Source organism: Hyalella azteca, unplaced genomic scaffold, assembly GCF_000764305.2.
Source record: "Hyalella azteca isolate HAZT.00-mixed unplaced genomic scaffold, Hazt_2.0.2 contig6315, whole genome shotgun sequence".
NCBI lineage: Eukaryota > Metazoa > Arthropoda > Malacostraca > Amphipoda > Hyalellidae > Hyalella > Hyalella azteca.
Window position 1 is genome coordinate 28,611 of NW_025936478.1, and position 14,311 is coordinate 42,921.

The 14,311-nt window shown below is 44.3% G+C and overlaps 1 protein-coding gene across 1 annotated transcript; it reads left to right on the plus strand.

The window, feature by feature from the left end:
- Positions 1-1,240: 1,240 nt before the first annotated feature.
- Positions 1,241-14,291, plus strand: LOC108671577 (the record flags this gene model as incomplete). Its single annotated transcript, XM_018159137.2, has 7 exons — positions 1,241-3,840; positions 4,778-4,933; positions 10,649-10,827; positions 11,187-11,272; positions 11,885-11,989; positions 12,741-13,037; positions 14,188-14,291. Coding segments are annotated over exons 1-7 (2,932 nt in total), but the record flags the coding sequence as incomplete, so codon positions are not given.
- Positions 14,292-14,311: the final 20 nt, after the last annotated feature.

Genomic DNA, 14,311 nt, shown 5'->3' on the forward strand with positions numbered 1-14,311 from the left:
AGTTGAAGTGCCAGCTGATTGTGGGGGAGGGGAAAAGGGGGGAAGCTGATAGTGATGGGAAGGAGGGTGGGGGGGTTTTAGGTCGTGACATGAAATTTATGGGACTGTAAAATGTATATTATAGTGAAAAACATATTAATCATATTGAATCGCAATTTATAATATATTTGTTTACCTATATTATTCCCAAAAAATTCGTAGGTACCTTGAGCGTACATAGTATACTTAAATACGCTGCTCATACAAATACACATGTATAGTGAACAGAACGTTATATATCATAGGTTCTAACAGGTTTGCAAGACGGCTAAATTTTTCAACTGATTTTTACATTGAAGAATAAATATAAGTTGAATAGTTCACAAAATAAAAATTCATAATATAACTTAAAAAATTTGTTATAATAGAAAAAATTTATTTTCCGACATATTTTCATTTAAGTTTAGTATTATGAGTTTAAGTCTAGGGCGTTTGCACGCAACATTCAAGTATCCTGCCACGCGCGCCATAAAATTGATCGCATATCGATAAAAGTTCGGCAGTTTCAAAAATAAAAAATTGTAGAGAAAAATGAGTAGTGAAAAAATTCTGAAAATGAAAAATTCTAAGAAAATAAAAATTTTAAAGAAATAAATTCTAAAAAATGGAAGGGAAATTTTTGTTATGGTTGAACCTGTTTAATATCGAGCGCTGCACTCAAATAAATGAATTAGATTTTGTCTAAATAGCGATGCAAATTTTAGTTCTCGTGGGGTATCAGTGCTACGGGATACCCCATCCTCAACCCCTGACCCCATCCTCAACCCCTGACCCCATCCTCAATCCCTGACCCCATCCTCAATCCCTGACCCTCATCCTCAACCCCTAACCCCATCCTCAACCCCTGACCCCATCCTCAACCTCTGACCCCACCCTGACCCCATCCTCAACCCCTGACCCCATCCTCAACCCCTGACCCCATCCTCAACCCCTGACCCCATCCTCAACCCCTGACCCCATCCTCAACAATTTCGATGAATTCAATAAACTGAACAAAATAAATAAAAAACTTTAAATTAAATATAAAATTAATTCAAATAAATAAAATAAAATAAATCGCATAGAATAAATTTTATTAAAAATATATAAATGCCTTCAAATAAATAAATCAAATGACTCTAAGCTTATTCAATATCCTAGTTAAAGTGAATGAATGGTTTTCCAATAATTAATTACTTCATTAAACTCTCGCACAGATCATCTCATTTTAACTTACCATTCAAATCTATTATAATATAAAAGTTTTAATCAAACGTTTCAAGATTATCATGCATATAAAGTTCATCGTGGAACTTGCCACAACTTTGACCATTTTTGGGCATAAAATTTCAGAACTTGTGAGAACTTTAAACGTATTTTTGTGCCGTTGATTTAAAGTGCCAGATTGTAACGATAAAAATGTACAAGGATTTAGGTCTTTTCATGGATATATATACATCAAGTGAAGTGGATGAAGCGGTGGAAGATAAATTAACTGTTCAAAATTCGGATCAATTTTCACCGAGGAATTCAATGTGAAATTCACCGGGAATTTGCAAGGGTGGAATTCTCCTAAATGAATGAACTGACTATATAAATTATATGTAAATACTGATTCATTTGCCGTGTGTATATTAAACTATAGAAACATGAGGACTAAGTAGAGAGAACAATTATATACTTTTTGTATTGAAACATTAAAACAACAATGTACAACTGAAGGAAACTGTTGTGACCGGAATTGTAGAATTTCACCCTGGCCCCTTGCAGCCACACCCAACATAGTCGATCACCCGTGTCAACCGAGAGTACCAGTCATGGTGCCTCAATCGAAGTATTCGATTGCTGATGGTTGCGTTACATGGTGCAGAATGGCTACCGAGCCTCAACCAACACAAGTACCCGTCGAGAAGAACAAACATGGTGATGCGGGTTGTAATGTGGGAAGGAAGGTTGTACTTCAGGATGTTAAAACTCCGGAGAAAGTGTGTTCCTCCAGCGAACCAAATGCTGGAGGGATGACGTTGAGAAGTTCCAACTTCCGCTACGCCGAAAACATCTCGAGTTTTCTTCCTCAAATGTTCTTCACTCATCCTCATGAGTTCTGGTTCTTCTCAACAAAAGTGAGTCACGACTTTAATGACCCACATTTACACTATGACGATTCCGTGGCATCGAATTACGGCGCTTCCATGCCAAATAGGAGCGAAGTTTCAGAGTGCCCAAGAATTCGTAAGTCGACATCCGCTGTGATTCAAGTGTGTCCAAGTGTTCCTGTGTCAACACCCCCTGGGATTCAAGTGTGTCCAAGTGTTCCTGTGTCAACACCCACCGGGATTCAAGTGCATCCAAGTGTTTCTGTGTCAACACCCACTGGGATTCAAGTGCATCCAAGTGTTTCTGTGTCAACACACACTGGGATTCAAGTGTGTCCAATGATTTCTAACACAGAGCTGACTGAAACTCAACTCGCGGGATCCACAGAGTTTCCTAAATCGGCATTCAGTAAAAATACTTGCAGGATATCTGCCAAAAATCCACACGCGGTGCATCACATGACTCCTACAGTCAAGAGAAAAAGTCTGGCGCCTGGTGTTGCTGTGCCCTGTCTGTCAAAAACCATAAATGAAACCCACATTTTAAATCCAACAAGCTTCTTCACAGCGGTGATGGAGCGTACGATCTGTCAAAGGTCCCGTGCGATGTTGAAATCACTTTCTGCTGAACACACATCGGATCTTGATGCAAGTGGCACCAAAGAAAACTCTTTCTTTTCCGTCCATGAATGCATTTTGCTTCCTATTTCAAATTTAGATATGATGTTTTCCATTTCTAGTAACGGTAATTCTATTCTAGAGTGTAATCTATTGATTTTATGCAAATTAATTATTTTTGAAGTCGCGCCATATACTTCGTGGGTCAAGAACAACTCTTTGTCCAATAAAGAAGTGATTTCCGGCCATACCCATTTAGGGAGGTACGACCCCTCAATAGGGATGTTAGATCCCACATTAGGAGGGTTCTTCCCCTTATTATGCATTGTTGTCCCTTCATTAAGGATGATCATCCCCTCATCAGGACGTTTCGACTTTTTATTGAACGTTTTAAACCGAACCCCATCTCTGGGGTACCTCACCAGAGTAAACCTCTCTGCTTCTGACGTCCACATCCAATTCAGTTTGAAACGTGGACACGGAAATGGCAGTCCCTTCAAACGTTCCCAGGAAGGAAATGACAGTCCTTCTCAATACTGTCAGGAGGGAAATGGTAGTCCTCTTCAACGTTGTCAGAGTCCTCTTCAAATCCGGACTCATCTGAAAACTCCGCTTCAAATTTGGCAAGAAGGAGAAGAGAATGGAATCACTCCTCAAACTCGACATCAGGAAGAAGAATGGGGTATTTCTCCTCTTCAACCTCTTCCCCACGTAGAAAAATTGGATGTTGATCCGCTTCTACCTCCTCCCCACATAGAAAAAACGGACGTTGATCCTTTACAACCTCTTCCCCACGTAGAAAAATTGGGTGTTGCTCCTCGTCAACTTCCTCCCCACGAACATAAACAGACGAACTTCGTAACTTCCCCTTCATCTTCCCCTTCCCCTCCTCGTATGATAAACACCAACGGAAGTTTGATCTCCCTTTCCGGCAGCTGGGGAAGGAAATGTCCTCCTCGTACAGGAGGACGGTGGTTGAGATGGACATTCTTGCTGCTGGCGGTCATGGTGATGGTCAACGCTGGTATGGGCGAAGGACGCAAGAAGGACAGCAAGAAAGGAATACCGAAGGATCGAAGTATCAAGCATTGCAAGGACCTACATTTCGGTGAGTATTTGGTGATACTTTAATAATATTTTGGCTGCTAGCTGAGTCTAGAACCCGCAACTCACTGCCTAAATCATGGTGTTCTTAACCACCCGGTCACTCCTGTAATCTCAGCTAAAAATTTTACAGCTATCCGGATCTCGAACCCTTAATGCACGGCATAGATCTTTCTATTTTTTAACACCCGGCTACCTTGCCCAATTCGTTCAAAAATTTCACAGCTGTCTGGGTCTCGAACCCGCAACTCACTGCACACATTTTAGTGTACCTTGCTATCAAGCCAATTTTTCCGATTTCGCCCAGAATTTTTACAGATGGTTTGGTCTCAAACCCGTAACTCATTGTTCAAATCCAGCAATATATAACACATGGCTACCTAGTAAAATTTGGCCCGAATTTTAAAAGCTTGCCAGGTCTCGAATCCGTAAATCACGATTCAAATCATGTTGAGACTAGAACGATGTTCTTTTCTAGCGCTAGAATATCGAAATGAAGATTAGCAAGACACGTTTAGTCTTGAATGGAACTTTTGAAAAGATACAATATCTGCCAAATTACACCATGCCCCATATGGGTAACAAAATGTAGACGCAGGCTCGACTCTGCATCGTGCATGGTGGTGCGCATGGACTCTGGGACCGTGTTTATCAGCCGCTAATGTCCGCTTCCGTCGGGCGTAAAGGGCAGCCTCTGGGCAGCTTGCGGGCTCGGTAAAACTCGGCACGGCCAACCTTTGTCATACTCTCAGGACACAATAAAGTCAGAAAGAAGATTCTGACCAGAAGTTGATTTCGATCATGTGGCCAAGCAGACCAAGAATAACTTTGCACCGAGTGTAGCGACTATTCGACCGAAGTCTAGGCGGTCCCCGAATTATGTTAGTGGGGTTCATTTACATCATTCCTCTCAGTTATATAATATTATATTCCTTTCACAGGAGTGATATACCCCAGCGCCCACTTTCACCAGCGGGACTACCAGCGGGCGGTGAAGGAGGCGCTGGAGAAGGAGACCCCCTTGACTGTGAGGGGCGGGAAGTACGTGTGCCTGCAGAACATCACCATGTCCCTGGCCGTGTACTCCTCTCCTACGTGTGAGTGTGGCCTGGGGCTGTAACATGTAATGAATTATCATATAAACATGCATAACATCAGTAGAGAACATCACCATGTCCCTGGCGGTGTACTCCTCCCCGACGTGTGAGTGTGGCCTGGGGCTGTAACATGTAATGAATTAACATGTAAATATGCTGGGGCTGTAACATGTAATGAATTAACATGTAAATATGCTGGGGCTGTAACATGTAATGAATTATCATATAAACATGTTGGGGCTGTAGCATGTAATGAATTATCATATAAATATGCTGGGGCTGATATATTATATATAATATCACAGTATAATGTAATTAGAATATTAGGCTACGCCATGCGGGTGTGTTTATATACTTTAATTTGTACTATAGTATATATTAACTTGTTTAATATATTATATATTACTGACGGCTACGACATGCGGGTGTGTATACATATTTATTAATGGTATTACCAATATAAAAATTCAATTAATATATTATGTATAATATCATATTATAATATATAGTGTAATTAAAATATATTTTAAGTATAATATATATTAGTATGCATATATGTACTTTAATTTGTACTATATATTAATATACTTTATACTATATACATAGTTCAATATACTAAATAATATACTACTAAAAATAAACTATATTATATTCTACGATATCTTATTTATATAGTATCTTATATAATATTATTTCAATGGTATAGATATTAATCATATATAGATATATTAGTATATAAAAAGATACGTAGGAAATTATGTAATTATATACCTGCTTGTTAATCATTATCTTAATCTTAGATTATTTAATTTATTAATAACACTTTTTAAAAGATTTATTGATATTTGTGAAGCTTTGTAAGTAATTATTAAAAATGTAGGAGCAGTTGAGGACGCGTATCCAGGATACCAATATCGTGTGTGAAGAATGCATGTAACAAAATTTGGGGGACGGCTCGGCCTCTGCGCAGGAGTCGCTACGCTCGCTTATATTTATATATCTATTGTACTGTATATTACTGTACCTCTTATCAGAAAGCTTGAGAGATTAAACTCAAAAGAAGTCCTCAATAAAACTGGCAGTATTTTTAACCAAACATTTTATATATCTATGTATACAAATTATATATATATATGCATAAGTTAGGTAACAGCGCGACGATTTTTTAGGAAATTCGGTGTAATTGTGCGACAAAATTCCGGGGGTAAACCTGAACCAAAATCGCGCCTTATCATTACTAAGAATAACGATGTGGATAACAGAGGCCTATCATTGTTATCATTATTATTGCTATTGTCATCACTACGGGTAATGATTGTGCCACAGATGATTATTATCAGTACAGTGGATGTAATAGCTCATCATTCAGGGGAACGTCTACCCTAAAATTTATCTCGGTTGTTTACAGACGGATCACTCTGAAACTTGGTACACTCATGTGAAATAGAAAGAAAAATGCTTTTTGTTCGTGTGAATTTTTCGAAATAAATGAAAGAAAACGTGAAATTCTTGGAAAACTGCCAAAAAGGGGGTACCGTAGAAATCTATCTCCTCCTAGGATTTCCAAGCTACGACATCGAGACACATATCATACGATGCGTAAGGACCATATCTACAAAACTGTGTAGGCGTTCTTTGAAATTCTAATTTCTGTGGGTGGGGGGCCATTTTTCGTGACTTTGTCGGAATTTTTTTAATTTTTCCCCACTTTTTCTTAAATAAAATAAAATTATAACGAAATTAAAAAAAAACCCTACACAACTTTGTAGATCTTTTATTTGCGAATTGAATGATATATGCCTCATTGTTGTAGCATCAAAACTCTAGGAGGAGATAGGTTTGCAGTGACAATAAGTCAACTTTTCAGTAGACAAAGAGCAAAGCACGCCCGACAAAGTCACGCGTGCCTCGAAAAAGACATTCAAGATTGCAAGGTTGCAAAGACTAGACGATACTGGAGCTCAATTTCTGTCAAGGATGGTGCGAACGACGGCACGAGAACCATCCCGTACGACTGCAGGCGGATAACTGAAGCACAACGTGTTCAGACTATAGCTATTTAAGTGTACTGCCGGTAATTTCGGCCTATCTTAAATGTTAAAGAACTCCACCACCCCTAACCCTTTTGCGCTATGCCGTGAACGCATAAATCAACGTACAGAGATGGTTATGGTACCGTTGTATAGGTCTGAATGTCAGCTTTAAGATGAGACTAAAAACCGGAAAAGCCAAAATTTTAGGGTAGACGCTCCCCTTAACATCACTGTTATCATTGTTATCGCTATCATTATCTCCCAGATGACCCCGCCACGGGACCACAAGTTCTCGCTGTTCCGCACCTACTGGCTCGTGTGGGCGGTGCTGTTCCAGGCCGCCGTCCACGTGGACTGTCCGCGTGGACTGACCGCCAGGTGAGGGGGGCTGTTCCAGGCCGCCGTCCACGTGGACTGTCCGCGTGGACTGACCGCCAGGTGAGGGGGGGGCTGTTCCAAGCCGCCGTCCACGTGGACTGTCCGCGTGGACTGACCGCCAGGNGCCCTGCAAGATAGCCCACCCAGACCCCAGCGGGTGAGTGGGGTCTGCCCTGCAAGATAGCCCACCCAGACCCCAGCGGGTGAGTGGGGTCTGCCCTGCAAGATAGCCCACCCAGACCCCAGCGGGTGAGTGGGGTCTGCCCTGCAAGATAGCCCACCCAGACCCCAGCGGGTGAGTGGGGTCTGCCCTGCAAGATAGCCCACCCAGACCCCAGCGGGTGAGTGGGGTCTGCCCTGCAAGATAGCCCACCCAGACCCCAGCGGGTGAGTGGGGTCTGCCCTGCAAGATAGCCCACCCAGACCCCAGCGGGTGAGTGGGGTCTGCCCTGCAAGATAGCCCACCCAGACCCCAGCGGGTGAGTGGGGTCTGCCCTGCAAGATAGCCCACCCAGACCCCAGCGGGTGAGTGGGGTCTGCCCTGCAAGATAGCCCACCCAGACCCCAGCGGGTGAGTGGGGTCTGCCCTGCAAGATAGCCCACCCAGACCCCAGCGGGTGAGTGGGGTCTGCCCTGCAAGATAGCCCACCCAGACCCCAGCGGGTGAGTGGGGTCTGCCCTGCAAGATAGCCCACCCAGACCCCAGCGGGTGAGTGGGGTCTGCCCTGCAAGATAGCCCACCCAGACCCCAGCGGGTGAGTGGGGTCTGCCCTGCAAGATAGCCCACCCAGACCCCAGCGGGTGAGTGGGGTCTGCCCTGCAAGATAGCCCACCCAGACTCCAGCGGGTGAGTGGAGCGATTTTCTACAAAATTTGCTCTCATTTGTTCGACTTTTTTCACCCTTATTCACCCATTTCCGTTCTTACCCTATACTGTTTACCCTTTCCCCCACTCTGTTCTCTTTTGTTCCCTATTGTTTGCCCTCCCATGCTCCCCCATTTCCCCCATTTTCACCCATGTTCACCCGCCTTCAGAGTGATTCTGGAACAGGATTCTGCATCAACCTCCTGTCATTCCCCCTTTCTGTCTCCCTCATTATTCCCCCATGCCCTACCTCTATCGTCTTACAATTCACCCATTATTCCCTCCACTTTCCCCCTCTATTCCCCCTCAACTCACCCATCACCCGCCACGCCCCCAGGGTGAACACGACCTACACGTCGTCCTGCTGCTCCGGGTTCTGCATCGACCTGCTGCAGAAGTTCGCGGACGACCTCAGGTTCTCCTTCGACCTGGTCCGGGTGGAGGACGGAAAGTGGGGCACCTACGACGTGAGTCATAAGTGGGTCATACAAGTGGGTCATAAGAGGTTCTCCTTCGACCTGGTCAGGGTCGAGGACGGCAAGTGGGGCACCTACGACGTGAGTCATAAGTGGGTCATACAAGTGGGTCATATAAGTGGGTCATATAAGTGGGTCATACAAGTGGGTCATACGAGGTTCTCCTTCGACCTGGTCAGGGTGGAGGACGGCAAGTGGGGCACCTACGACGTGAGTCATAAGTGGGTCATACAAGTGGGTCACATCAGTGGATCATACAAGCGGGTCATATAAGTGGGTCACACAAGTGGTTCATCTAAGTAGGGCACAGGCAATGAAAGTCATGGGTAGGTAGGTACCTAATTGTGGTCAACTTAGTGATGTACCGTTACATTACATGTATTTAACGTCAAATAAACGTTAAATTCACGACGTTTAAACAAACGTCTTTTGTGAGGTACTGACGACAAACTCGTTTTACGCTGACGATGAACCCGTTTTATGCTGACGTTGAACCCGTTTTACGCTGACGATGAACCAATTATCATATAAATATGCTGGGGCTGTAACATGTAATGAATTATCATATAAATATGCTGGGGCTGTAACATGTGATGAATTAACATGTAAATATGCTGGGGCTGTAACATGTAATGAATTAACATATAAACTTCCATAACATCAGTAAAATGGATCGGCTATATCATTTATTTGAGTGTAACATGCATAAGCATATATGTATACAAATAATACAAGGAATCAAAACTTCACTAATCATAACACTTAAACTTAATTATTAAAGTCATAATTAGTGATTATCAGGATAATTTTCTACGGTCCATTACGGCGCGTTAAGTCTACGCCTAATTTAGGCCTACGCCTAATTTAGGTCTACGCAAATTAGGCCTCGGGGCTTATGGAGGCTTAGGCCGGGCGAGAATTTGGGGAGCTTTCAAGTGATGGGTTTTTAAGTGGTGGGTTTTTAGGTGAGGGTTTTTAGGTGATGGGGTTTGAAGTGATGGTTTCTTTTACGCTCGTTGTATGCATTTTACGTACGTTCACTCATATATTAACACCCGATGTTGTCGTGCGCGTGTTTTATGTGATGACGTACGATATTACACACTTCTTGTCATGCCTACCAACGCCTGATTTTAGCCTACGCGTGTTTCATGCGATGAAGTACGATTTTTGACGCATGTTGTCTTACATACTAATGCCCGATGTTGTCGTACGCGTGTTTTTAGCGATAACGTACGATTTTCCACGCATGATGTCGTATATACTAACGGCCGATATTGCGTCGTACATGCTAACGGCCGATGTTGTCGTACATACTATAACGGCCAATGTTGTAGTACTTACTAACGCCCGAGGTTGTCGTACATACTAACGGCCGATGTTGTCGTACATACTAACGGCCGATGTTGCCGTACATACTAACGGCCGATGTTGTCGTACATGCTAACGACCGATGTTGTCGTACATGCTAACGGCCGATGTTGTCGTACATACTAACGGCCGATGTTGTCGTACATACTAACGGCCGATGTTGTCGTACATACTAACGACCGATGTTGTCATACATTCTAACGGCCGATGTTGTCGTATATACTAACGGCCGATGTTGTCATACATACTAACGGCCGATGTTGTCGTACATGCTAACGGCCGATGTTGTCATACATACTAACGGCCGATGTTGTCGTACATACTAACGGCCGATGTTGTCATACATACTAACGGCCGATGTTGTCGTACATGCTAAGGGCCGATGTTGTCATACATACTAACGGCCGATGTTGTCGTACATACTAACAGCCGATGTTGTCGTACATGCTAACGGCCGATGTTGTCATACATAAGTCGTACATACTAACGACCGATGTTGTCGTACATGCTAACGGCCGATGTTGTCGTACATACTAACGACCGATGTTGTCGTACATACTAACGGCCGATGTTGTCGTACGCGTGTCGGCAGCGATCCTGAACACGCTGTGCGAGGCGTTCCTGCCGAAGAACGTGTCTGCCATCATCTTCATCAGCAACAGCCAGACGTACGACCACAACATCGCATCCTGGCAGTACTTCCTGCAGCTGGCAGGCTACCTCGGCCTTCCTGTCATCGGCTGGAACGCTGACAATTCCGGCCTGGAACAGGTCGGAATTATAGTATATTATATCATGTTATGTTATATACGAAGACCTTTTATGGATTAATATTATGGGCAGGGTGGCCCAGTGGTTTCAGTTCAGAGTACCAAGATTGGCGCAGAGAGGCGCGGGTTCGATCCCAGCTCTGTGCGCCAGTTTCTGGTCAGAATCGGCGAGGAGGCCGGGCGGTTAAGCACAGCAGAATGGGAGCAGTGAGTTGTGAGTTCGAGACCGCAACAAGCTGTTAATGTTCTGCGATGTTAAGAATCGGCGACTGGCCTGCGGCCTAAATAACGCTGAAACCGCTATATTATTATTATTATTATTGGCTTTAGAAATTTAAATAGATCTGATTGTTCCATCAGGCTGCGTCCACGGGCCTCCGTATCCAGCTTGCGCCTTCTATCCGCCATCAGGCGGCGGCCATCTTGTCCATCCTTGTCCTCTACAGGTGATGTCTTATGAGATGGATAATACACTGGGAGGAATGGGTGGGTCTGGGTGACCCACTTACATCAGTCAACCGCGTTCGCGTACGAATAGAAATGCATTATTTGGACTCAGTTGCCCATTTCTGGGTCATGCTGACATATTATTGGCCCTTCAAATTTCGGGTGACTCACTTTTGGCTGTAAGTCGCTTCTAGTGCTAAAAATGAGTCATGCTTGTAATTTGCATTTACCATGTAATAGAAAAAAGTAAAAAAGTGAGTACAAAATGCGCATCGCTATTTGGACGCGGTTGACAATTCTTAGTGGGTCATCTAAAGTGGGTCATCCATTTCTTTTTATGTAGAAACGAAAATAAAATGTTAATAAATTTCAAAGCGACTAATAATATTTAATATCGATTGAAACTACAAGTGCGAAATTCATTATAAAACTGCCGCTTAAGTTCTTATAATGATGGATAATATTACTGCGGAATTTACTTTAGTCAAGTTTTAATGAAGATGGAAACTATAAGATATTGGTTAAGGTTTAATTTATAATAATAATGATGAGTTTTAAATTACTTTTCATATATAGATGGAAAATATAATTTTAGGTCTGTTATTTCAAAGATGGCGGTCGTTTAGCATCGTGACGTCACAGATCGCTGGCCACATTGACTTCATCCAAGCGGTGCGGGAGGAGGCGGCGCGATATGGAGACAACACCCAGGGGAAGTGAGTAGTGATAGTCAAGGGGAGTACTGCTGCCAGCTTTGGGCACCTCTCCAGCCAGGCGCGGTATAGGGAAAACAACCAGGAGGAATGAGTGGTGGGAGTACTGCTGCCAGCTTTGGGCACCTGTCATGCTAGGCGCGGTGCAGGAAGAGTCGGCGCGATATGGGGACAACAACCAAGGTAAGTCATTGGTTGAAGTGGGGGGAATACTGCTGCCAGCTTTGGGCACCTCTCCAGCCGGGAAACCAGGAGCGGTTCGGAAAAGGCCGCGAGTATGTATGGGGACAACAACCAGGGGAAGTCAGTGGTGAGAGTGTGAGAGTACTGCCGCCAGCTTTGGGCACCTCTCAAGCCAGGCGCTGTGTGGGAAGAGGAGGCATGGTATGGGGACAACAACCGGGGGAAGCCAGTGGGGGGAGTACTGGTGCCAGCATTGGGCACCTATTAAGCCTACGCGATGCGGAAAGAGGCGTCGCGGTATGGAGACAACAACCGGTGGAAGTGAATGGTATGAGTGGGGTGAGTACTGCTGCCAGCTTTGGGCACCTCTCAAGCCGGGCTCGGTGTGGGAAGAGGCGGCGTGGTATGGGAAAACAACCAGTGGAAATCAGTGGCGGGAGGGGGTAACTGAAACAAATTATACGAGCACTCCACTATCATCTCAACGAAGTGCTTGTCGTGCAAATATTATATAGCTAAAATATATTTTAATGTAATATATATTAAACTGTAGATTAATTTCTCAATGCAGCAGCCGCTTCGTGTTGGTCGACACGATCCTGCTGAAGGACAAGCAGATCCCCGAGGGCATGGCCCTCCTCCAGAAGAGCGAGGCGCGGGTCGTCCTCCTCTACAGCACCAGGACCGAGGGGCGCGTCATCATGAAGGAGGCCACCAAGCGGGGCCTCACCGGGGCCTCCTACATCTGGGTGGTGACCCAGTCCGTCGTGGGGGACCTGGGGGAGGCTAACATAGAGGAGGACTTCCCTGTGGGGATGTTGGGTGAGTTGGGGGGTAGAAGATGGGTGAAGGAGGGGATGGTGGTAGAGTAGGGGAAGGAATGGGTGGGGGAGGGGAGATGGCAGCAAGTTCTACAGGTGAGGTGGCAACTATAATGGCAGCGTGGCAGCAAGTTCTACAGGTGAGGTGGCAACTATAATGGCATGTGGCTACAAGCCTTCAGGCCGTTGTCGTTTAAATAACGGGTTTTCAACGTTATTGAAATATAACGGTTTTTCAACGTTATTTGAACATAACCGATTTTCAACGTTATGTGAACATAACCGATTTTCAACGTTATATGAACATAACGGGTTTTAACGTTATTTCAACGTCAGGTGCCTGGTTTTATGTTCTACTTTAGAGCTGGTAGACGCAGGTGAATAATACCAATACCACATGTCTGTGGTTTTCGCCACTAAACATTCAAGTGTCCAATGTGTTTGAGAGTAGGTTGTGGAAACAAGTCCTCATGTGTTTACCAGCAGACCTACACTAGCTGAAAAATCACCGTTAAACGGTTTAACCTGCCCGGCGTTCTAGTGGCCGGTCGGCACGTGAAAAGAAACACCGTATGGCCGTTTTTATTCAACTTCAACACTAGAAACCCGTACAATATCTGAAAAAAAACGGATAAACGGTTTATTTTCACGTGGCGGCCGGCCACTAGAACGCCGGTGAGGCCGTTTTTTCACCGTTACCTCTAACATTGTAGTCAGCTGTTGAGTCCACGGTGTCACTAAGACATTGCCATACAGCATATGTGTCACGAGGACAAGAACCCGGTGGGCGGAAGCGAAGGCTATATAAGGTCTAGCAACCATAAGTAAGGCCCCCAGTAGTTGATGAGCACTCCGCGATGTTGCGTGTCGGTTTAGTTCTCTGACCTTACGGTCGACGCCGTAGCTTATACCTCTGTATCTTACTATAATGTATTACCACCCCGTATACCTCTATCGTAATGTAAAACCACCCTGTATACCGTATCGTAGTAATGTATAACGACCCCGTATACGTATAAGAGATGTTATCAGACACACGAGTCTTACTTACCCTTAGTCCGTAACCCGATCCTCAGGTAGAGCTTAATATAAAATGATCTGGGACAAATACAAGTTTTCTTACTTTTCCTACTTATGCTTTTATACTTTCACCACCGTCACTTTCACCATCGTTACTTTCACCATTGTTACTTGCAGGTCCATCAAGAACGTGACGGTAGACGATGACAGAAGCAAAGTTACTTTCAACGAAGACGGGACGCGACAGGACGTCGAGCTCAAGATAGTCAACCTACGGGACGGCAAGGGCTCCTACAGGATG